The sequence below is a fragment of the Mastigoproctus giganteus genome, chromosome 8 (genome assembly GCF_048544385.1).
Source record: "Mastigoproctus giganteus isolate SK-2022 chromosome 8, ASM4854438v1, whole genome shotgun sequence".
Classification (NCBI taxonomy): Eukaryota; Metazoa; Arthropoda; class Arachnida; order Uropygi; family Thelyphonidae; genus Mastigoproctus; species Mastigoproctus giganteus.
This window is the reverse complement of record NC_143582.1, coordinates 115,026,465-115,052,739: the sequence shown is the minus strand read 5'-3', so window position 1 is coordinate 115,052,739 and position 26,275 is coordinate 115,026,465. Positions and strand designations below refer to the sequence as shown.

The 26,275-nt window shown below is 35.5% G+C and overlaps 1 protein-coding gene across 7 annotated transcripts in view; it reads left to right on the top strand.

Moving 5' to 3' along the window:
• ash1 (histone-lysine N-methyltransferase ash1) overlaps positions 1-23,259 on the top strand; it is a 1,128,611-nt gene extending 1,105,352 nt beyond the window's left edge. For 6 of the 7 annotated variants that reach the window (XM_090378882.1, XM_090378880.1, XM_090378881.1 and 3 more), the window contains one exon: positions 22,596-23,259. In XM_090378882.1, coding sequence (XP_090235008.1) covers positions 22,596-22,742 — 147 coding nt within the window. In that variant the 3' untranslated portion in view covers positions 22,743-23,259. The remainder of the gene's footprint in view (positions 1-22,595) is intronic. The other variant, XM_090378883.1, reaches the window with a different exon arrangement.
• Positions 23,260-26,275: the final 3,016 nt, after the last annotated feature.

Below are 26,275 nucleotides of genomic sequence, written 5' to 3'. Positions count from 1 at the left end.
GTTAAAGAAGCACTGCAGGATCATTTAGACAAGACTTCAGTTATAGCTCAGACACAGCATGGTTTTGTTAAGGGTAAGTCTTGCCTGACCAACTTGATTGGATACTATGATGCAGTCACAAAAGAACTGGATGCAGGGAATAACTTTGATATTATATACTTGGATCTTAGAAAGGCTTTTGATACTGTTGCACATGGAAGACTGCTGCACAAATTGGAGCAGTGTGACATTGGAGGCAAATTGCTGCTATGGATAAAGGGGTGGTTGAGGGGGAGAAGACAGAGAGTGGTAATCAATGGACACTGCTCATCGTGGACTAATGTTATTAGTGGAGTCCCTCAGGGCTCAGTGTTGGGTCCATTATTGTTTTCTGTATTTATAAATGATATTGATGATGGTATATCAAGCTTAATGTCCAAGTTTGCAGATGATACAAAGGTTGGCAGGGTTGTCAAGGACACTACTGACACTATGCTGCTGCAACAGGATCTGGAAAGGTTGAGCAGATGGGCTGAGAGGTGGCAAATGAAGTTTAACATTGACAAATGTAAAGTACTACACATGGGAAACAGCAACCCCAGAGCAACGTATCAACTCTGTGGTACTACACTGACAGTGGTAGAGAATGAAAGGGACTTGGGGGTGATTGTGCAGGCAGATATGAAGTTCTCTGAGCAGTGCAGACGGGCTGCAAGAGTAGCTCATGGAGTATTGTCAATGATATACAGGAATTTTTCCAGCAGGGATAAGGCGGTGATTATTCCATTGTATAAGGCAATGGTCAGGCCACACCTAGAGTACTGTATACAGGTCTGGAGGCCTCATTTCAAGAAGGATGTAGAGCTGCTGGAACGAGTACAGAGAAGGGCAACAAGATTAGTGAATGGAACAAAGGGGTGCTCTTACGAAGAAAGGCTTAAGTTTTGCAAATTACAGTGTCTGGAGACTAGGCACCAGCGAGGTGATCTGATAGAGGTGTATAAAGCCTTGAATGGTTTAAGCATGCTCAATGCTGATGGGATTCTTCCTCTAGCTCAGAAAAATCAACTGAGAGGGCATAAATTCAAATTGAGGAAAGACAGATGTAGGATAGACGTGCGGAAATTTGCCTTTAGCCAGCGGGTGGTTGGTTGGTGGAACAGACTGCCATCCCTTGTGGTGGAGGTTGATAGCCTAAATAAGTTTAAGGCTCAGCTGGACAGGTATTTTGAACGAACAGAGGGGTGAAGTGGAAGTGGGTTTTTTTTTTTTTTTTTTTTTTTGGCTGATGCTGCATAAGCTTGCTTTCTTGCATCAAATGCCTCTACTAATGCTAACGCTAAGACAATTGTAGAATAGATGTGCGGAAATTTGCCTTTAGCCACTGGGTGGTCTGTCATAGTGGAGGTCAAAAACTTAAGTTAGTTCAAGCCAGAACTAGACATGCATTTGTAGTGACTGGATGGGTGAAATGGGAAGGTTTTTTTTTTTTATATATATATAAGCTTGCTTTCTTGCATATTGCCTCTACTAATGTACACTCAAAATACCAGCCTTTTTAATTCTTCTACAGTATCATTTTGTGTTTCCTTACAAATAATTAGCAGTATTTTATTAATACTGTTTTTATTGAAAGGAAAATTTTTATTTATAAAGAAAATGAATGAAAACAGTATTATTTTATTAATACTGTTTTTATTCATTACCAATATACCTCTGCCTCTACTTTCAGGATTGTTAGACTTTCTTATTTGAGATTTTCCAGTTATCTATTTTTCTAGATAATTTTTGAGTAACTCATCATATTTAGCTATAAGTAAAACTAACAAATTAAATCTTTTGTTACAATGGGTGATATAATAAAAATATCAAATTTTTAGTTTGTGATGAATTAGGATTTTGTGCGATAAATTTATTTAATGCAACATAATAAGTGTCATTGATTTCATTATTTATTTCACTGTTGTTCTTTTCTAAAATTTTGTGTTCTTAAGATTTCTCTAAATTATATTCAACAATTTCATCATCATATTGTTTTTTTTATATGTTTTTTGGCTTTCCTCTGAATCCTTTCTTATATTATTATTTTTGTTATTTTCTTTGTGTTCATTACATTCTTTCTTACATTCTCTGCCAGTAATAAAGTTTTCTTCTGGTTCATAATTTTGCGTTTGAATATTGGTTTCTTTTTCTTTAGTTACAAAACTACAACTGGGAGTAAAATTAGATTCATCTCCAATGATTTTAGATATTTTTTAGATTTTTTTGTATTAAAAAAATCTAAAATCATTGTTGATGAACCTACTTGCTGTTTCAGCAACCATTTCTAATCATATTTTCCATTTAATTTTCTTTTTTTTATGGCCTGATTTACTTTTCTAATTTCTTGGCATTGGTCCTTCATCTAAAGGGGGAAAAAAAATTGGTACTCTAATTCTATATTTATATTATTACAATAAGTCCTCAACTTACGTAAGCCCAAGTTATGTAATTTCAGACTTACGTGTTTTTTTTTTTTTTTTTTTTTTTTTGGGGTTGTAAAATTTAAAACAATGGAAAAAAAAAGCAATTAATAACCACGAACATGGCATGCACAAGTGAGATATGGAGTAACAAGATTAAAAAGTAGGAATGAAGAGAAGATTCTGAAAATTTATTTATTTTTTTTATAAGACTGAACATTTCAGTGAAGGGGACACACATCACATTTTACCTTAATAACGTAAAAACCCACAAAATTCCAGCTATCGGTATTATCGAAAATGCAATAAGATCGAGTTTACTACCCATTTATAATGAATTCCAATAACAGAAAAGGCCAGTTAACCGGAAACTGCAAACTGTCTTTGTTGTGATACCTCCAGAATGTCTTTAGTAATATGTGAGCTCCTATGAGGTGATAGTAGTATGTTTCTGCCTTAACCCTGTGAAGTTCTTTACAGAAAATTTCGTTTTGACCATTATGTTGCCAACTAAGAAAATACTAGTAAAACTACCAAGAAAAGGAAAGTGATCGATTTGGATCAGAAAATTAAAATAATAAGGATGTAGGAAAATGGTCAAACATTAACAAGTATTGTGTGCAATTTAGATTTGTCAGTGTGAACAGTGAAAACAATAAAAAAGGACAAAGACAGAATACGAGAAGCAGTAAAGGGATTGCACCGATGAAGTCAACTATAATAACCAAAGGCTACGAAATACATCGTTTTTACAGTACAATGACATGCGTTTTTTTCTTCCTTTTATGTTTTCTTTTCTTATATGGTTTTTGTAATTTTGGCATATCAGGGATATAGTAGCAATATTTTATTAGTCATTCCCGAGTTACATAAAACTCAACTTAAGTAAGAATTCCTGGAACGTATCTCTTACTTTCATTAATGTAATACAGTCGATTCCTGTTATTTGGGACACATCGGGACTAGTGCATTTTGGCACAATTAAGCGGCTGCCCAAATTATCCGAAGTTTCACGTAAAAAAGTTAAAAATACAATGGACCCCCACTTTACAATTGGTTCACTGTACAATCAAATCACGTTACAATGGAGTCACCATAGTAAAGTACCGTTCACTATACAGTGTGTAGTAAGGGCCGCTCATTGTGATCACGTTTGTGAATTGTATTTTAATTCTATTAAACAGCAATTCTAATTAGTGAAAATAGGAGGAATATTATCCACAGGCTATAAAAGTAAAGAAATATTAAGCACAAATTTACTCTTTATTACCTTACCATTAAAAAATTAAATGATACGTGAAAATTGGAAGAATATATGTACGTGATAATCGGAACAATTAATACGTACTGTAATATGTACATACTAACTAGTTGACATTTCTGTTCACTGACATTTGTGGATGAGGGTTAAAATTTAAAACAGTAAAAAGATAAGCAATCAATAACAAAGAACACAGCACACAAATTTCAAGTAACACAATACGCGCAAGTGAGAACGGAGTAGAAGTGTAAACACATTTCACCATAATCCACAGAATTCCAGCTTTCGGTATTATCGCAAATTCAATAAGATTGAGTTTACTATCTGTTTATGATAGATTGCACCAATAGAAAAGCCCAATAAACAAGTGACTGCTAATTGTTTTTATTGTTTTATGGTTGTGACCTCCAGAAATCCAACCAAACCACCTGGTACGGTCGGAGACAGTCGTAGGGTAATCTCCAGTGCTGCAATTAAATGGCTTATTGTCCCAATTAAGCTAAGTAAACCCTGGCTATTTACTCGATTGGGTTCTGTTTTTTAAGATTGCCCCAAATAAACAGCTGTCCCAATTAACTGGTGGCCCAAATAACCGAAATCCACTGTAATTGGAATCTCAATTTGACATATGCCAATTCCAACACAATATTGATGCTTTTAATTTTATTAATTATTCCAATAGTACATACTAATAAATATTTAAAATGCAGGGTAGAAGGACATCACTTTACCTATATGCATTCTTTTAATGATTTTACAAGTAAATATTGTAAAATTATATTTATTAGTTGTTAATGTATTTGAAAATTATTGCATGATTTAGCCTTCAGTAGTTATATTCCCTAAACTATGGGCATTTAGTTTTAAGTACTTAAATTGTTTCAAGCTCCACTTATTCATAAAAAAATCGACTTTGGCTCCATGAAGCCGGAGGTGGATCCATGAAATAACATCATGTGAAATGAAAAAATACAATTTAAGCTTAATAAAATCAGTTTTATTTTATTCGGTATTTTCATTTACAATCAACAATAAAGGTTTGTGGTAACCAAAGTAGGATATATACTTGAAACAATTAAAACTATTAACATTGCGATTGAAGACCAAGTCGATACATGATTGACCACGCATAGTAGATTTTGTGGGATCTGATGAGAGTTTAAGATTGAATGTTGATTCCATGAAGTCAGGGAATAGAGCATTTTCAGGTTTCTTAACGTCAATGTTGAAATCACAATCACAAAAATTATTGGGATCCTTTGAAAGCTGAATTTCCTTAAAACTTTAGGTATGTCTCCAAACTTTGGCATATAAATCGCTAGATTGTATATAAGAAAACTTTAATCTGCCCCAATGTTGAATTAGGTGAGATGTAGAAAGTTACGAGCAGTCTTCTGTCCATTTATTTCAACTTCAGCTGCACAAATGTCGTCACAATTATCTGTACCAGTCATTTGCTGTAGCGAGTCTGCATCCACGGTAATGAGAATATGTGGCATACATATTGTTGATTCGACTTTTTTGTATATGGCAACACCACCAGATCACACAGAAGGTCTTTTGAATTGTGTGATATGTTTGTATCCTCAAACATCAACATTTTCATTGTTTTCAAGCCATGTTTCATTTAATGCCAAGATATTCGATTCCATGAGAATTTGATCGGTCGCAATGTCTTTGCTATGACATTTCAAACTCTGTGTATTCAACAATACCATTCTGAAACTCGACAAAGCAACTCGATCCCAAAATTGCAATGCAGTTGTAGAGAGTGTTTCTAAACGATGGTTATTCAAACGTTTCAATTCAGTTCAAAGGTCTTGCATCTTAGGTGCGTTACAACCGTGAGCATGGTAGAATGTAAAGTCATATTTCTGATGTACAGGCCATCGATTCTTCTAACCCTTGACAATGCAACGTATACCAGTTGCTATTTGAGACTCTTATCGTAATTGAAGTAAGTTCCATCCTGAGATTTATGAACCGTCATGGCACAAGCTTCAACCAAAGGAAGTTGGATTCTTTTGCATTTAAGCAATTTGCTTTTGAAAGATACTGTGGTGGAACATCTCTTAATCAGAGTCCAGCCAGATTTTAATATGACACGATGCGACAGTATGTGTGGGCGAGACTTGAGATGACTCTTAGTTTAAACATTCTTGCTTTCAAAATGTAACCACAATCTTTTGATTTCTGTTTCTTCCATCTTAACGTGCTGTAAAGTTTCGATCTCTCCATTGACCAAACCATCTTCAACATCGATGTTTGTAGTGATCATGTAAGGTTTTCTAGGTGATAGATGCAGTACATATGGCAAACCTGCAAATCTGCCACACTCATTCGATGGAGTTTTATTTGCATACCAGTCAACTGTTCATGAATCTTGTAACTGGTGAAATGATTGTCAGCTGTACGATTGATGGTGGTGGTGTTTCCTTCCAATGCTTGAGTTTTATATTGAACTACATCATTGTTATGATGAAACAAATGAACAGCATTTGGTACTTTTTCCATGACGAAGTAGTAACTTTAACAAGTTGTTCAACTCTCGAAAACTAAAAACCCAATTTTAAATCTAGTTATATATCCTTGTAGAGCTCTCAAAGGGCAATAATTTTGTTGCTCAATTGTACGCAACTTGTTGCGTACAATTGAGTTTTCTTGGGCGCATGTGTGGTACTTGTTGCGTCACTGCACAAAACAAGTGCAACGCATGCCAAATCTACAGCCCAGCATTCAAAGTTATATTGTGAAAGAAAGAAAAGGAAATTGGACGATATGTGAATCTAGATGACTCTCTCTCTCTCGCTCTCTTGCATTCCACTGCCGACTGTGGTGCTTGCTTTTCAACATTAGATTTGTGATTTTGTCAAAATCTTTGAACACGTTTAGTTGATGTAACTTTCCCCATCGTCACAACTTAACTAAATGAAACACAACTGCAATGCTCGAAAAATGCAAAGTAACTGAACGAAGTAGTTACTTTAACAAGTTGTTCAACTCTTGAAGACTATAAACTTGATTTGAAATCTAGTTATATATCCTTGTAGAGCTCTCAAAGGGCAACAGTTTTGTTGCTTACTGTTTTTGTCTGACATTTATAGTTTTCAAGATATTGCAAAAACAAACTTGAAAATGCTCGAATTTTTCAACTCTCAACTTTGCATTGCTATTACTCAGGAACCATAAGAGCTACATCAAAACTATTTATAGATGTAAAAACTACGTTTTTCCTACTGAACAATTTTGTCATTTACTGTTTATGTCTTCTATCATAGTTTAGAAGTTATTGAGAGTGAAAGTAACCAAGGCGCAATGGCAAATGACCAAAATGTGACTTTTTAGTTTTTTGAAAAAAATTATATTAAACATCAAAATTTCTAATTTTTTCTTTCATATTCGTTGACAGCATTATATACCTGACAAAATAAGTATAAACTCTTTATACTATTGTCTATTAGTTTCGGAGATATAACAGCAGTTAGACGTTTCACTTTTCATGACACCTCCCATCCAATTATCGTCCCATTGCAATTACTTCTACTCTTTCTAAAGTAATGGAGAAATCAATTAACTGCCAACTCTTAAACTACCTAGAAACCTTCCGTCTGATCAACGATCGCCAGTATGGATTCCGTCAGTGTCGATCCACTGGTGATATTCTGGCTTATGTTACCCATTTATGGACTAATTCAATGGAAAGGTTCGGTGAAACACAAGTAGTTGCTCTTCACATCTCAAAGGCTTTTGATCGTGTTTGGCATAAAGGTCTTCTAAACAAGCTTCCATCTTATGGTTTGCCAACTGTTTTTAGTAATTGGTTATTCAGTTTTCTCTCTGATCGCTCACTGAGGGTGATGGTAGATGGCTCTCTGTCTTCTAACTTCTCCACTAATGCCGGTGTCCCCCAAGGTTCAGTTCTTTCCCCCACTCTTTTCCTCTTGTATATCAATGACCTTCTTCCATTGACTGGAAATCCTATCCATAGTTTTGCCGATGATAGCACATTGCATTCAACTTTCCATTTTGAGAAACCTTGTCCTGCTCAATCAGCTTCAAGTTCTCGAAAATCTGCTGCCAATTCCTTAAATGCCGATCTTCAGGTAATTCTCCAGTGGGGCAAAGACAACTTAGTTGATTTCAACCCTTCTAAAACTCAGTCTTGTCTTATATCTCGCAAAATGGATTCTTCTGCTCCTATGCTTATCTTTAGTGACACTCCGATTTCTAGGCAAAATGATATATCTCTTTTGGGGATTACCCTGACTTCTAATCTCTCTTGGCACAAGCACATTACAAATATTGCTTCCTCTGCATCTAAAAAACTTGGTTTTCTCTTTCGCTCTCGGCGTTACTTTTCTTCCAAACAGCTGCTCACTCTGTATAAATCGCAAATCCGCCCTGCCATGGAATATTGTTCCCACATCTGGGGTGGTGCCCCCAAAACCTCTCTCAGGCTTCTTGATTCCAAGGGGTGCTCTTATGAAGAAAGAGCACCCCTTAAGTTTTGCAAATTACAGTGTCTGGAGACTAGGCACCAGCGAGGTGATCTGATAGAGGTGTATAAAGCCTTGAATGGTTTGAGCATGCTCAGTGCTGATGGGATTTTTCCTCTTGCTCAGAATAATCACCTGAGAGGGCATAAATTCAAATTGAGGAAAGGCAGATGTAGGATAGACATGCGGAAATTGCCTTTAGCCAGTGGGTGGTTGGTTGGTGGAACAGACTTCCATCCCTTGTCGTGGAAGTTGATAGCCTAAATAAGTTTAAGTCTCAGCTGGACAGGTATTTCGAACGAAGAGAGGGGTGAAGTGGAAGTGTGTTTTTTTTTTTTTTTTTTTTTTGGCTGTTGCTGCATAAGCTTGCTTTCTTGCATCAAATGCCTCTACTAATGCTAATTCTGATGGGATCTTTCCGCTTGTTCAGGTTACGAACCTAAGGGGGTATAAATTCAAATTAAGAAAAGGCAGATGTAGAATAGATGTGCGGAAATTTGCCTTTAGCCAGCGGGTGGTTAATTGCTGAAACAAACTTCCATCTGTCGTTGTGGAAGTTGATAGGTTAAATAAATTTAAGGAGGAACTGGACAGACATTTGGAGGGAATGGTGTGATTTTTTTTTTTTTTTTTTGGCTGATGCTGCATAAGCTCATACACTTGCTTTCTTGCATCACATGCCTCTGCTACTACTACTACTTTATCACCGCAAATTTACTGGTCCTTGTTTGAAACATGGATTAGCAAATGTCAGTCAGTCACTGCATAGAAATTAAAATATAATTTTCTGGACCCCACTAGTACTATAAATTGCATTAATTACTTGTACAATGTATTTTATTGATACGCTTGAAAAAAATTTTTGCAAGCTTGTGTATTTTTAAAGTAGCTCATATAGCGGAAACATTTGTCACCTCTAGTTAAAACCTTCATGCCACACTGTACAACTGTATGTAATGTAATGTAAGTTACATACATTCTTAAAAGAGCATATTAGAGCATACAATAATATCACAATCACCATAAAATGGAATGGAAATGGATTTTTTTTTCCCCTTTTAACATGCTATGATCTGGAGAAATTACCACAAAACTTTTTTCAACCTGAACATGGAATGCTTAAACTTGAAGACTAGTGCCTAGAGTTACTTTGACAAAAGAAAAGGCTCTGAGACAAGGCAGTGAAATGAATGAAAATGGTATTTTTGTGGTATTAGTATTAACCATATGATGCAAGGAGTGTGAAGATTTTGTTGCATCAGCGAGTTTAAATAATTTTAATTTTAATTAGAACATTTTCTAATTGTTGTCTCAGATTGGACAGTGGCAGATTCATCATGAGCAGCTTATTTCACTTCACCTTCATCAAGTTGAAATCCAGTTACTGAACAAGCCAGCAGAATGTTTTAAAGTGGCCCATGTGGAACCATTCCTTTCCTTTTGACATTTTGTATTATTGACTGAGCATAATGGGATGCCCCTCAAATGATTAGAATCAATGTCCAAAAAGGCTGTGACACTAAAACATTGATCCACCAGTATTGGGAGACCTAATGTGTATCATGTAAACACCGTCACACTTCCACCACTAGAAATACACTTGCCAAAAAAATACAAACCTTTATTCAGCATCGAATTTGGCCACTTTTTTTTCAAATAACAACATGTTTATGGTACAGCATGGATTATACAAGGTGTTTTAGTGTAGTCTGGTCTAATTGTAACCATTCTTCCAGCAAAATATTCACAGCTGCAACCAGTTGGTGAGCTGAGAATATTTTAACAATGGGCTCGCACTTTTGCCGACTTTTTGATGTGAAACATCCTTTTGGAGGTGGGGGGGGGGGTACCAACTGAGTAAATCTGATCGGTCACGGAAGTGGCGTCACTTCCGTGACCGATCAGATTTACTCAGTTGGTACCCCCCCCTCCCCTCCCCTCCAAAAGGATGTTTCACATAAAACCATCTACCGCTTGTGCTCGGCAGACGCGCGACTTTTTTTACAACTAGGGAAATATAATGGATACATTTTTTTCATGATAAAATTTTAATATTGCGAATAAAAAATAACAAAAAAATATTTCCCATATTACAAATAACAAATTATCACAAAACATTCTAGAATATAAAAACAAATATTACATAAAAAACAAACTGTTCTAGAAGAGGTACACAAAAATCACAGATTACATGAAAAAAATATTGCACAAATATTCAAGAAAATTTTCTTTTAAAAATTGCCATATGAAATTTACTTCTTTATTAATACTGACATAACGATCCGGATCAAATTGAAGCACTGGTTTTCCATTTAGATGTATGGTCATCATAATCTGCAACATGTTTAATTTTCAACATTATTCATTCATTTATTCATTCATTCACACGATATTATTCGTTACGCTGAAAGCTCGCTCAGTTTAAGCACTGCTAATTGCAATGGTTTCAAAGATATTTCTGGCTTTCTTAATTGTAAAGGGAATTTCACTTGATTTTATAGATAAACTGTCTTTGACAAAATCTCTAAAATCATTAATTTTTATTTCATATTTTATCAGAAAACAAATTTCTTATTTGGTTTTCACAGGCTTGCCACCGAGACGAAATTCTTCCACGATTTCCTTTAGAATGTGTTTAAAATTTCTTTCAGTGGTATGATTATTTTCTTTATTTAATTTAAAATCACCCTGTTCCATTAATAACTTATCCTGGATAAAACAATGCATTTTATAACTTGTCACAAGGTAATTTTACTGTTCTTACTTTCGATTTTGATTCCTTCAAATTCTTTCCACTTCAACATGCTCTCAATTTTAGCTTCATATTTTCCTTCAGAATTTTTCAAATTAGCAGTAGCATTGATAGTTCGAATAATTAATTTATCTGCTTTTGCCATAGTGAATCTGTAAAGCTTCTGAAATATAAGAGAGCTCCTGCAGGATGTCGATCATTAGTGCTAAATGGTTAAGAAATTCCAGATTTAAAAGTCACTTTAACAATCCCAAATAAAAATAAATTTTCTGTTTATACTCCAGGGTGACCACACGGTCAGAGGAATTCATAGAGAGAATACAAGAAACAGCACCATATTCAGTAGTCACGGTGCTTGAACTCGGGTCACCCAAGGCACGTATATTTATGCACTCGCGCACCTGACCACTGGGCTACGGCGGCCTCTGATTCAAAATGTTTGCACAATGCAGGATAACTCCCTTAACTCACAATTACCATTCGCAAGCTACAAGCTGCTCTTCGTAGCCTGAACACACGACCGATCTTTGTAGTTTCCACATCAAGTTCTTTAGCAATCATACTTAATTCGCGCTAGTTTTTTGGAGATTGGTAATAGTTTGTTTTTTTTTTAAATATTGCCTGTATGCCATTATATTTTAGAACATTTTTTATGCAGTGAAAGGCTCGGCAAAGTTTCAAAATCTGTCAACATTTCATCTTCGTAAAGTTTATATAATATCTTAGTTTCCTAACCCCCCCCCCATACGTTGCTACTGTCACTAGTTCTTTGAATACTGCAAAATATCGGAATCACTGAGATATTCAGCTACTGTGACCTGGTAAACATAGACAGGAGAAATTTACTGGAAGGCATGGATCACTCACTTCTCCGAAAAACATACGCCCGTTTGTCGGAGTAAAGGGGAACCACAACACAGGTTGACCAGAGGCTATTATCCATGTCGGGAATCTTCTTAATCCTCTGACTGGCCATGGAAAGCATATTGACTAGCGCAACTTCTTGGAATGTGGCTGCATAAGTTTTACGGCCACCACTAACATTGTGGAACGGTAATCCCTTTCACCCTTAATTCCCTCTTTCTAATTACGTACCTAAAGGCCAGAGGTGAGAACAATGCATACAAAGTTGTCTCTCCTAATCTGTTCGTTACATGGAAATAATTTTCGTTCTACGGAAACTACTGTATTTTAAATGTAATTACCAAGGGGGAATATAAAAAAATTCGGTATGAAGAAGTTAGTTAAACAGAGGTCCGACAGTAATTAAATCAAAAATGAAGCAATTTTAAAATACATAACCGATCGATTGTGCCATTAAAATGCTGAGAATGGGCCCCGTTCGCCCCACCATAGTTTCGGTTCTGGATACTCAATAATTGCGCATTTAGGATTTCATTTGTAAAATAAATGATCGTCTCAACAATGGGCTCACAAATTTTCAAAAAAAGATAACAATGGGCTCTCGCGAGCCCACTATAGCTCACCACTGGCTGCAACACATTCTCAATAGGATTGAGATCGAGTGGGTGCGGGCCCAGGGAAGATGGGAAATCTATGTCATATCTCCAAACCATTCTTGCACTTTATTGGCACAATGCACTGTTGCATCATCATCCATAAAGTGGCCATCACCTTCGGGATAAAAGTGTAAGATTGCAGGATGCAACAGATCTAATACAAAATTCAGGTACTGTACTCCCTGGATCACATACCGTGATATTCCGGGGCACCTGCTTGCCTTGTCTTAACAAGGCAAGCAGGTGTGCCAACACTTTCTGTCTACCATGCAAAATAAAGTATATTGTCTTTCATCTGACCACATTACTTTTTTCCATTGTTTCACTGCCCATCATTGACGTTCTTGCCACCACTGCAAGCGGGCTTTTCTTGTATTTCTCTGAAATAAGTGGCTTCCGAATAGGCAGGTGACTGCCAATAGTCAATTTCTTCAATTCCTGCATGTGGTTCGGGTTGAAATAGAATAGTTCTGGGCTTGTTTGAATCCAGATGTTTTTTGCTGCACACTGGATTTCCTATTTTTCCATACAGTCCTTAGATTATGATAGCCTCACTCTTGAAGTATTGTTTTTCTGCCACATTTACTCTTTTGAGATGCCAAAAACAAGTTGAAAACAAGCCAGAAACAAGTTGTCTTTCATTTCTTGAATCATGGCTCCTGCTAAATGTGCACCTATGATAAGATCGTTTCCAAAATCTGATAGATCACGTTTTCTCATTATAAGCATCAGCATTCTCAATTTGAGATAGGGTTATGCTGTTAGATAAGAAACACATAAAATCTAAGGAAGTGCATCCAGTTGACATTGGTAGTAGTAGTGGTGGCATGTGATGCAAGAAAGCAAGTGTATGAGCTTATGCAGCATCAGCCAAAAAAAAAAAAAAAAAAAAAATTACACCATTCCCTCCAAATGCCTGTCCAGTTCCTCCTTAAATTTATTCAACCTATCAACTTCCACAACGACAGATGGAAGTTTGTTCCAGCAATTAACCACCCGCTGGCTAAAGGCAAATTTCCGCACATCTATTCTATATCTGTCTTTTCTTAATTTGAATTTATGCCCCCTTAGGTTCGTAATCTGAACAAGTGGAAGGATCCCATCAGAATTCAGCGTGCTCAACCCATTCAAGGCCTGGTGGACAGTGCAATGTTGAGTCTGGTGTGATATTAACACTGGGAGAGGAAAAATGAGAGTAGGACTGTGTTATAGGCCTAATGACTCTGATGAGTACAACAGACATTTTTGCAGAGAAATAGTGGGCCAGTAAATCAGAATGTATTGTAATGGTGGATTTTAACTTTCCAGATATTGACTGGAACTTGTGGATTGGTCACTCGCACGCTAGCAGAACTTTTGTGGATTTATTGGATGATTGTTTTCTAGTTGCCCTTCATTGGATGAAGGGCAACCAGAGGATGTAATACTCTTGGTCTGATTATCAGCAGTGATTATACATGCATTAAAAATTTGCAGATAAAGGAACCTCTAGGTGACAGTGATCGCTGTGTACTGATGTAGGATTTACTTAAAGATGTAACAACCATCAAGGATAATGGGAAGGGTTTATGCTTTCATATTGGTGACTACAGTGGTCTCAGACAGTTTTCAAATTCTATATGGTGAGTTGAACAGATGATGGTACCAACAGCAAATTCTCGATGAGAAACCTTCAAGGAATTATAATTTGGAAGTTACTAGGCTTTTCATACCAACTAAGAAATATTGTTCGTGATTTGGGCTGTTCGTGGATGTCAGATGAACTAATTACACTCGTGGCAGAGAAGAAAAATGCATGGGATGCATAAAAATTATCAGCCAACACTAGCCTATGGTAGATATAAACTAGTCAGTAATCAAGTCAAAAAGGAGGTTAGTCAAGCCAAGGCAGATTATGAGAAATCTTTGACAAAGGATGCAAAGAAAAACAGAAAAGTCTTCTTTATATAAACTCTAGAAGGAAGGAGATGAATCAAATTGGTCCCCTTGATATCGATAGTTCGACTGCTGATGATCCTGCTCAGATAGTTGACAAACTGAATGACTATTTTGCATCTGCATTCACACATGAGGAATTCTGTCAGGAAGGGGAGGACAGAAGTTTACTAAGCTCTAATGGAGAGCAAAGTGGAGGAGAAATTTTTGAGGTTAAACATAAAAAAGGCAATGGAATCTATACAGTTATATTGAAGGAGGCAGCAAAGGAAGTAAACAAACCCTTAGCCATAATTATGAGTGCATCATTATATTTAGGAGGGGCCTCTCTGTGGACTGGAGATCTGCAAATGTATCACCAATTCACAGAGGGGGTTCAAAGGGTTACACAAATAATTATAGACCTGTTAATTTAGGGAAAATAATGGAGTCACTGGTTAAAGAAGCATTGCAGGATCATCTAGACAACACTGCAGTAACAGAGCAGACACAGCATGGGTTTGTTAGGGTCTTGTCTAACCCATCTGATTGGATACTATGATGTGGTCACAAAGGAACTGGATACAAAATATAATTTTGATATATACAGTTGATTCCGGTTATTTGGGCCACCGGTTAATCGGGGCAGCCGTTTATTTGGGACAAATCTTAAAAAACAGAACCCAATTGAGAAAATAGCCAGGATTTACTTCGCTTAATTGGGACAAAATGCCGTTTAATCTGGGCAGAAGACCGCAGCACTGAAGATTACCGTACGATTGTCACCAACCGTACCACGTAGTTCGGTCGAATTTCTGGAGGTCACAACCATAAAACAATAAAAACAATTAGCAGTCACCTGTTTATTGGGCTTTTGTGTTAGTGAAATCTATCATAAACTGATAGTAAACTCAATCTTATTGAATTTGCGATAATACTGACAGCTGGAATTCTGTGGGTTATTATAGTGAAATGTGTTTACACTTCTATGGAATCTTCAATCATATAAAAGAAAATAATTTTCTGGCTCTTCTCTTCATTCCTATTTTTAAAGCTTCGTAATTTGTTACTCCGTTCTCATGTGCGCGGTGTTCTTTGTTATTGATTGCTTATCTTTTTACTGTTTTAAATATTAATCCCCACCCACAAATGACATTGAACAGAAATGTCAACTAGTTCAGTTAGTATGTACATATTACAGTACGTATTAATTATTCCGATTATCATGTATATTCTTCCGAATTTCACATATCATTTAATTTTTTAATTGGTAAGGTAATAAAGGGTAAATTTGTACTTAATATATCTTTAATTTTATAGCCTATGGATAATATTCTTCCTATTTTCGCTAATTAGAATCGCTGTTTAATAGAATTCAAATTCAATTCACAAACGTGATCACAATGACCGGCGCTTATTACACATCGTATAGTGAACTGTACTTTACAATGGTGACTCCATCGTAATGTGATTTGATTGAACAGTGAACCAATTGTAAAGGGGGTAAGGAGTACATTGTATTTTTAACTATTTACGTGAAACTTCGGATAATTGGGGCAGCCGCTTAATCAGGCCAAAATGCACTAGTCCCGATGTGTCCCAAATAACCGGAATCAACTGTACTTGGATTTCAGAAAGCTTTTGATACTGTTGCACATGGAAGACTGCTGAACAGACTGGAGTGGGATGGTATTAAGGGCAAATTGCTACACTGGATAAAGGGATGGTTGAGTGGAAAATGACAGTGAGTGGTAATTAATGGACACTGCTCTTGGTGGACTAATATTATTAGTGGAGTTCCCCCTGGGTTCGTTGTTTAGTGTATTTATCAATGAAGGTATATGAGACTTAATGTCCAAGTCTGCAGATGATACAGACGTTGGCAGGGTTGTTAATGATAGTGAAGATGGTATGCTACTGCAATAGAATCTTGAAAAGTTAGGCAGATGGGCTGAGAAGTGACAACTGAAGTTTAACATTGACAAATGCAAAGTACTGCATATGGGTAGCAGTAACCCAAGGGAAACATACCAGCTGTGTGGTACTACACAAAGGGTGCTCTTAGCAAAAAAGGCTTAAGTTCTACATGTTGCAGCATCTGGAGACTAGGCACCTGCCAGATGATCTTATTGAGGTGTATAAGGCTTTGAATGGTGTGAGCAGGCTCAATGCTGAAGGGGGTTCTTCCACTTGCTTAGATTATGAACCCAGGGGTACAGATTCAAATCGAGGAAAGACAGTTGTACAATAGATGTGCGGAAATTTGCTTTTAGCCTGTGGGTATTTGATTGCTGGAACAGACTTCCATTTGGAGTGAACAGATGGGTGAAATGGAAAGTGTTTTTTTTTTTTGCTGATGTATAAAAGCTTTCTTTTTTGCATCATATGGCTCAACTTATGCTAATGCTAATTTCAAGTGCATTTGATTTTTTATTAAATTAATTGAATTTTTTTTTTCTCTGATTAATAGAAGTGAAAAGTAAATATAGTTGCCTTCTTGTCGATTATGTTTAGTGCATTTTGGAGTTCTTTTTTCGAAGGCAGAATGTTTGCTTGGCACTTAGCAGCTCTTCTGCTGTTGTATAGTAGCTATAGTATTGCTATAGTAGCAACTTCATCATCCACCTTAACAACTTTCTCTCTCTCTCTCTCTCGGGGTAATTCAGATTTTTTTTTTTTTTTTTTTTGCTGGTGAAGCATAAGCCGCAGGCTTCCTTGTACCATACAGCTAATAATAATAATAACTTAAGTGCCTCGGCAGAATATGCTGTGCAGTCATCTAGAATCATCAAAATATTCCTTTTTCCTGAAGCCATTCTTTAGTGTACTCTCAATAACCAAGACTAAAAATTTGATCAAAAGTCAAGCACTTTGATTTGCCTCATAATTGCTTGGAAGTTGGTTAACTCCTAAAATATCTTGGCCAGGAAAAATTCCAATCAGAAATGGGTGTTTTGTATTGCCATCTTTAGCTAAAAAAATAGCGATTCTTTGTTTATTTAATTCAGCAATGAAAATAAGTGATTCTGGAGAAAATAAATGCACTGATTCCAAAAATCACCATAAAAAGTCTCTATCAGTCTAAAGTTTTGTACATCAAAAGATGTACAAAACTTTAATGCTAAAATAAATCGATATGTATTCCTATAATTCAAGTTTGTAATACAAGTGTAAAAAAATATATGTTCTCTATAACTCATTTAACTTCGGAAAAAATATCATAAATCATTGCAAAATAGCTATATTTCAATAATATATAATCAGCATGCCTGTAATTGTCCTTAAAAATGTTTGCTGCTAAGGGATTTTCTCTTATATTCCTGCTTACTCTCCCTTACAAGGAACCAGCAGTAATCCCCCACCATTTTCCATTGTGGAAATATCTTGATGACACCATTCACCTTGTTCATCACTCACATCTCCCAGATTTTTGGGAGTGGGAATTTGATGTGGGAATGAAGAAAATGAATTTTCAATGACATTCGAGACAACTCATGTTTTTGTAGGACTCGAGTAAATTAGACACCAACATTTCATAGTTTTCTTTTTTCCTATTACCCAAAAAACCATGTATTACTGCGTTGAATGATCGCCAAGCTGCCAATTCAACCTCCTCTGACTGGGTTTCAAATACATCATCTTTCAGGAGTTTCCTAATTTGTGGTGCTACAAAACACACTTATCTTTTTTATCTAGTCCCTTCACGGAATTTTTCATCAATCCAAGTTTGATGTGCAGAGATGGAAGAAGAACCTTGTTTGATTGCACTAAAGGAGTATATTTTATATTACATTGTCCCGATATGAATTCGTCCTGCTTGACCCAGTGTTTCACAACATAATATTCTTCTGTCGCACGGCTGTCCCACAAACACAAACACAAAAAACAACAATATTTTGTGAAACCCCATGCAAACCAATAACCTTAATATCACTGCATATGTTCCAACCATAATCCTGGTATTTTATAGCATGTAGAACCTTAAATATGACTTTCTTTAAGTCCAACTGAATGAAACATAGGAACGGATGGAATTTCGTTGCCATTATGAAGAAAAACTGCTTTTAAACTTAATTTTGAGGCATCTATGAATAAACGCTATTCATCTGACTTATGCAAGAAACCTAGTTCTTTCAGAAGTCTAATAATGTCTTTTTTCAAAACACCGAAATCTTTGATCTGCTGCGAATATATTCCACCGCTGTAACCTAGAACCTAACAGTTCAATTTATTCTTTCAGAAAATTTAAGTCCCTAACAAAATCATTCAACTCATCTTGTTTGATTAAATGTACCTCACTACCTGAACTTACTGACCGATAGTCAACATCTTGTGAAATGGAGGCTTCCAGGGAATCCTCAACTTGAACTTGATCACTTTATATTACCCACTACTGTTTTGTGGAGGATAGATTCACAACCCTGATAACATGTCACGATCAATTAATACTTGGAAAACCTTGGCACAGCCTACAAAAATCGTCACCAAAAATGCTAAGTGTGCTCTGAAAATTGTAAATTGTTGCATCGGAATTTGAACCTAAGAGCCATAGGTTCTTAGTCTGATTATGTTTTTCACAAGAAAACTGAGGCCAGAATCAATTGCTAAAATTAAGAGAATTAGTTGATATCTCTAAAAATAAATCAGTATGTCATACATTACTGGCTAGGTCATAATTGGCATATTTTGGTAAAACATAACTCCCTCTATATTTAATAACTGTGATGTGATGATGTGAAATTGGCATGGTGATTTGCGAAATCTTAACATAAAAATTAAAAAATTTAAAAAAAAAAACATAAAAATTTCATTTTTAAGTTCGTGGAGGTAAAAATTGTGTTTTTTGCATCTACATTCACACGTGGGGAGTTATTCAGGGAGGGGAATGCCAGAGGTGAATTAAACTCACCAGTGAGCTAGATAATTTTGTAATAACTGAGAGGAAAGTGGAAGAGAAATTGTTGAAGATAAACATAAAAAAGGCACCCAGGGTGAATGGGATCTATCCTGTTATATTAAATGAGGCAGCAGCGGAAGTAAGCAAACCCTTAGCCATAATTATGAGAGCTTCCCTGGACTCAGGGGAGGTAACCATGGACTGGAGATGTGCAAATGTGACCCCAATTCACAAAGGAGGATCAAAGGGTGACAAGTAATTATAGACCTGTTAGTTTAACTTCTGTTCCACGGAAATTAATGGAGGCACTGGTTAAAGAAGCACTGTAGGATCATCTAGACAAGACTTCGGTTATAGCTCGGACACAGCATGGTTTTGTTAAGGGGAAGTCTTGTCTGACCAATTTGATTGGATACTATGATGTGGTCACAAAGGAACTGGATGCAGGGAATAACTTTGATATCATATATTTGGATCTTAGAAAGGCTTTTGATACTGTTGCACATTGAAGACAGCTGCACAAATTGGAGTAGTGTGGCATTGGAGGCAAATTGCTGCTATGGAGAAAGGGATGGTTGAGTGGGAGAAGACAGAGAGTGGTAATCAATGGACACTGCTCTTTGTGGAATAATGTTATTAGTGGTTTCCCTCAGGGTTCAGTGTTGCGTATATTGTTGTTTTCTGTATTTATAAATGATAGTGATGATGGTATCTCAGGCTTAATATCCAAGTTTGCAGACGATAAGAAGGTTGGCAGGGTTGTTAAGGACACTAATGACAGTACGCTGCAACAGGATCTAGAAAAGTTGAGCAGATGGCCTGAGAGGTGGCAAATGATGTTTAACATTGACAAATGTAAAGTACTACATATGGGAAGCAGTAACCCCAGAGTAACATCAACTCTGTGGTACTACATGACAGTGGTAGAGAATGAAAAGGACCTGGGGGTAATTGTGCAGGCAGATGTGAAGTTTTCTGAGCAGTGCAGGCGGTCTGCAAGAGTAGCTCATGGTGTCTTGTCAATGATAATCAGGAATTTTTCTAGCAGGGATAAGGAGGTGATTATTCCCTTGTATAAGGCAATGGTCAGGCCACACCTTGAGTACTGTATACAGGCTTGGAGGCCTCATTTTAAGAAGGATGTTGAGCTGTTGGAATGAGTACAGAGAAGGGCAACAAGATTAGTGAATGGAATGGAATGGAATGAAGGGTTGCTCTTACAAAGAAAGGCTTAAGTTTTGCAGATTACACTGTGTGGAGACTAAGCACCTGCGAGGTGATCTGATTGTGTATAAAGCCTTGAATGGTTTGAGCATGCTCAATGTTGATGGGAATCTTCCTCTTGCTCAGAATAATCACCTGAGAGGGCATAAATTCAAATTGAGGAAAGACAGTTGTAGGGGAGATCTTCCGAAGTTTGCCTTTAGCCAGCAGGTAGTTGATTGGTGGAACAGACTTTCATCTTTTGTTGTGGAAGTTGATAGCCTAAATAAGCTGAGCTGGACAGGTATTTAGAACGGATGGAGGGGTGAAATGGGAGCAGGGCTTTTTTTGGCTGATGCTGCATAAGCTTGCTTTCTTGAATCATATGCCTCTACTAATGCTAATTTGTTAGTACACCCCAAAAGGTTTTGTTTCAGGCTCCTCATGTTTTGCACCACAAATTGTTTTTATTGCAGCTCTGATGCACATTTCAAGTTTTCTCTGATTTTTCAGTATCGTAGATAAAGTGAGTAAAGAAATGTATTCTTTGGCAGTGTTCATTTTATTTCATTCCATTCTGTTAATCTCTTGTATAATTTTTTCTTTAATTTTCAGGTATATTCTCTCCATTGGAGATTTGTTGCTATAACTGATAAATGTGATTTAAATGGAAACAAACTTTGAATTAAATTAAAGGTGCAAGCAGCAAAAAGATGTCAGCTCAAATCCTTTTAAAAATTTTGCACAAAAAAAATAAATAAAATAATAGACTACGGCAAAAGACTGTTTAAACAGGGCACAATTGTCAATTGCAACTTGACCTGCAATTAATATTGTGAAATTCCACTGGCAAACTGAAATGGAAAATTGTGAAAATATAAGAACTTCAGCTTTGAAATGTGCCTTTTTTTTTTTTTTTTTTTGGAATATAGATGATTCTCATTCCCTATGATAGATAGCAATCCAGTCACCCAGGAAGTTGTCCAAGAGCCATGAAACATCTGAAAAATATTTATATTCCTTTAGAAATTAAAGACAGATCAGATTTCACTCTGCATAGGTTACTCAGATTCTCTCTCTCTGTTCTTCAAAATAAAAACTCAGCAACACTTTATTACAGTAAAAATACAGAATTGGTGTTAGTAGGTCAAACAGGCAAGTTAGAAAGATGTAATATTTTTTTATCAAGTGTTACATTATGAAATACTATTATTGTTATTATTACAGACCACATTCAGAACAATAACAATTTAGAAAAAATTTAACCATTTAATGATATATGGGGTTTTTCAATTGAATTTTATTTCCAGTGAGGATATTATGACTTTGATTTTGTTGTAATTGTTCAAACAATTTACCTATATATCACCACCATGATCGGAAAAAGTTCACTAAAACTGTTTTACAGTGATGTCTGGTTGTAACAGAATCATAGTCACTGCATCCAATACCATCATCTTCAACAACATTGTCTTTATCTTCAGAATTTAGTTCCAAGGATATCAAAAACCAGCATGAAAACAGTTGCCATCAGACTACTACTGCTACTCCTTGATGGCCATAATGGCAGCTTCACCGTGATTGAAGTTCTCCCCATGAAGGCCTTCCTTCGTAGGACCAAACAGACAGAACTCTGATGGCGCAAGGTCAGGATTGTGTAGAGGATTTGGAAAACAGTCCACCTGAATTGATCTCCCTTGCCTGGATGCTGAAGAAATTTTCCTTTCTTCTTTGATCTCACTTTTGCAATTTATCTTCATCTTTTCAGTGTCTGTACTTAGCAAACAAAATTAATCACGTGGCAGAACAAATCATTTTTCCATCATATGGCCAAGCCTTAAATTTCTTTATCAGTGAATCCTTGTGAACACTACATACTGCTGCTTTTACCCTGGTTCATAGTGCTATATAAGCTTTATTCTATGCTGGATTTAAGAGTGTTTTTCTTGCTTAACTAATTCTACATGGTAAAAAACTAAGTTTTCTTCCCAAATTTGTGGTTTTGTGGTTTTTTTTTTTTTTTTTTTTTTTTTTAATATCAGAAAGATTATTTTGAATTGTCAATGAAATTCATTTAAATCTCACCAAAATGTAATTTTCTTTTATTTCAGCGAGAACAAAAGAGAAGCCGTCTGAATTCAATCTTACTGAAATTGTTAGCTAGTATTCCTGGTAAACAACGTGTGGATCTTACGTATCTCTTAGATGGAGGATGTGGGAAGAGAATACGTAGAAAGGCCAATCCTCTTCTGACTTGATGTAGTGTGAATTGCATGAAAGACTAGTGTTATTTAAACTCTCACGAATTAAAATCTGACTGGCCATGGAATAGCATCCCTCCCTTTTCCTCTTCCTCCAGTTCAGGTTTCCCTATCATCATGTGATTTGTCAGCACTGCCAGAGACTTTACCTGCTGTGTGGGAGACTTTAAAAACTATGGGAAAAAAAAAAACTAAATCTAACCGCAGTTACAGCACACATTGTTGGCAGGATACAACTAAATTGTGTGTTGTGCTGATCTGACTACTCAAGTGATATGTACAGCATCAGTCCCCCCCCCCCAAAGTGTGTGTGCGTGTGTACGTTACAGTTTTTCGTAATAAATATTATGCTGGGAGAACATGTATCTATTGATTTCTGCCATAAGAATTCCGTGTATAAATGCATTAACAGTGTTGCAGTCTGATACTGTGAGCTGCCTTATAATGGCAATGTCATTCATGACTTTATAATTTTCAGTACAGCCCTGTCTTTGTTATTATATAACTTAAAAAAAAAAAAACTATTGTGGCTACTTCCTAAAAATATTGTTTCAATGTTTTTTATAGTGAAAAAAAAAAAAAAAAACTGCCACGCTCATCATTAGGTTTTTGAAACCAGTTAAATATATGCTGTTGTTGCTTGTACAAAGAAAATCTTTAAAAGAAACAGATGTGGATAATTAATATAAGTTCAGAATGAATTTGTATGTAAACCATTGTAATATAACATCTCATTGGTAGCTGTGTATTTTATCATCTTCATTGTAACCACATCTTCCTTTACATACTGGCCAGTTGTATTAAGCCAAATCCTAGTCAAGATCTCTTGACAGCAGCTGCCAGAACAAAGCATACACTTTGTTTAGAAGTGTCACACAACAGCATATTTTGTTGTTTGTTAGCCTCAGCCGTCCTTACAGCGAGGTTGCAATATCAGGTATTGTTTCAGCAAGAGTAATTAAGGGAACAGATTTTTTTTTTTTTTTCCTCAAATTGTTTGTATAAAAATGTTTAAAAAGATCCTTTGAATGCAACCAGTGCTTGAGAGACATAAAAAGAACCATTCTTCAAGAACTCATTTGTTATTTAGATATCCAAAAAATATATAATAATAAAATGACAGCCATTCTTCCTTGTGAATAATATTTTGACTTTTGCTGTTGATAAACCTGTGAATTAAAAACACACACACACAATCAGAGTTAGTGTCTATAACTGCAAAGTTATAGACACTAACTCTGATTGTGTCTTTGCAGTTATAAGTCTATAACTGCAAAGAAATGATTATAGACAAGTATAGATTCTATGGAGCTGCTAAAATAATTTTGAGCAGAATTTATGGGCAAGTGCCAAAAATAACTGATGAATATGTAAAAAATAAATTTAATAACAACTGAAGAGACTAGCTAAAATTTCCAAATTCATTAGCAAGCTAATTTTTCAAGTAGGCCTGAGGGAGGAGGGGGGAAATAACAACTCATAATAATTGCAATAAATACACCAACCCATATAGGTAACAAAGATTTCGATAAAATGAAATAAAATTAACCACAGATAAAAACTGTATATTTATTATAAAGAAAAGGAATTCACTGATAACTATTCAATTAAAAGTGATAAAAAAATAATAATTACATAAAATTAAAAATATATGAATACTAAGAGTTAAAATGGATAAAAACAACACTGAAGTTTTCAGAGGTGACCACCTCATTTTTCAACAATGGAACTTTCCATTTCAAATCTGGTATTATTTAATGTACCATACCTGTAAAGTTTCACTGTTAAAAATGGAGACAGTTGCCTTTGAAAGCTTTGGTTTTGCTTTTATCATTTTTAACCCATAATTATCAGTATATTTCCTTTTTTTTTTTTTAAATAAATTAAATATATAGTTTTATCCTCTGTTTAATTTTATTTTTATTAGTCTATTGTTTATATGAGTTGATGTATTTATTACAGTTATTATGAGTTCATTAGAAAGAAAGCTACATGGAAATGCCATACTATGAAGCATTGGAAGAGACATAGTAAAAGAAAACAAAACAACATTGGATAAATAATTTAGTTAATTAAAAATAAATGTTGCCTAATAAGGTTTAAAATACTGAGAAATAAAGAATTTAGCTGGCTACAACATTTGTAGTTCGTTTCAAATATTATTTATTAATGGGTTTGTTAATCAGTTATTTTTGATGACTACTCAAAATTTTATTAATTTCATGGAGTCTATACTTTTGTCAATAATCTTCTCTTTGCAGTTATTGGCTTATCATTAACACTTTGATATTTTATACTTGTGCTGTGTTAATCTCTGCAACTTTGTGCGAGTTTATATAGTGCACTTTGCATATTTTTGCATACAAGTTATCTCATATATTATATTTTAGTTGGACTAATTAATTAGACACACACACACACCATATATATAAACAAACAGATTTGTTTTGGTAACTTTTATTGTCTCTCACTGTCTTAACTGTTTGAAAGATATGTTAATGGTTGCTGTTACCTAATGAATCTTGAGTATGAAATACTCAGAACTGCTGTATAACATGTTGTCCTTCGGAATATTGTACATATTGAACTTAGCTACAGGCTACACAGATATTTACAAAAACATACATATGTATTAAACATTTTTAATGAATCACAGGAGTTTGTTGTGATCTTTATGCTGATTGACACCACTCAACAAAAAAATTTTAAAGGCCACTCCATCTCTTTTATTTAGTAATTCACACTAATTATTTTATGCATGTTTCAGACAGGCCTTAAAATTCATGTACATTGTGACCACCTCATTTTAACAAACATTATTTATTCAAACATCATTTTAACAAACATTATTTATTCAAAGAATATGACAGAAAGCACTTCAAAAACCAATTTGATTGAGATGAGAGTTAGCAAAAATTTCAAGTGCATTACTCTTGGAACCAATACATCCCTTTTCCTTTTGACCACAAGTCTGTCTGATGTGTGAAGGGAGCAGGGTTTTGGCTACATGCTGTCTACATGTAGACAGCATGTAGCCAAAACCCTGCATGTAGACAGCATGTAATCCTACATGCTGTCTACATGTAGACAGCATGTAGGATTACAAGAGGTATGGTCTCTCTTCTGACTTAGAGGGATCTAATGAAGTTGTTTCATAGAGAAATCATGCTCCGGGGGAGTGAAAAAAGAGCCTGAGATGTGTCAGCATTAGGTAGTTTAAAAAATAATAATAAAAAAAGCTTTGTATGTTCACTTTCATGTCATAAGCAGCACATGATGTTCTATATCACTTTTCATGTTTACTTGAAACATTGTTCATTTTTAATATGTGGAGAAAGCATTATTTACTTTTCATTTAAAGCATTCTTCACCACATTATGCTTTGCTATCCATTTATTGTTGTTAGTGTTCATTATCGGTACGAGATGCATTATTTTGTTATTAATTTGGAAGAAAGTTTGGAAATGCCATTCTAATAATGTTATTCCAGAGCATTCAAGCTAAAGCCTGATCTCTTAAACCTTCCAATT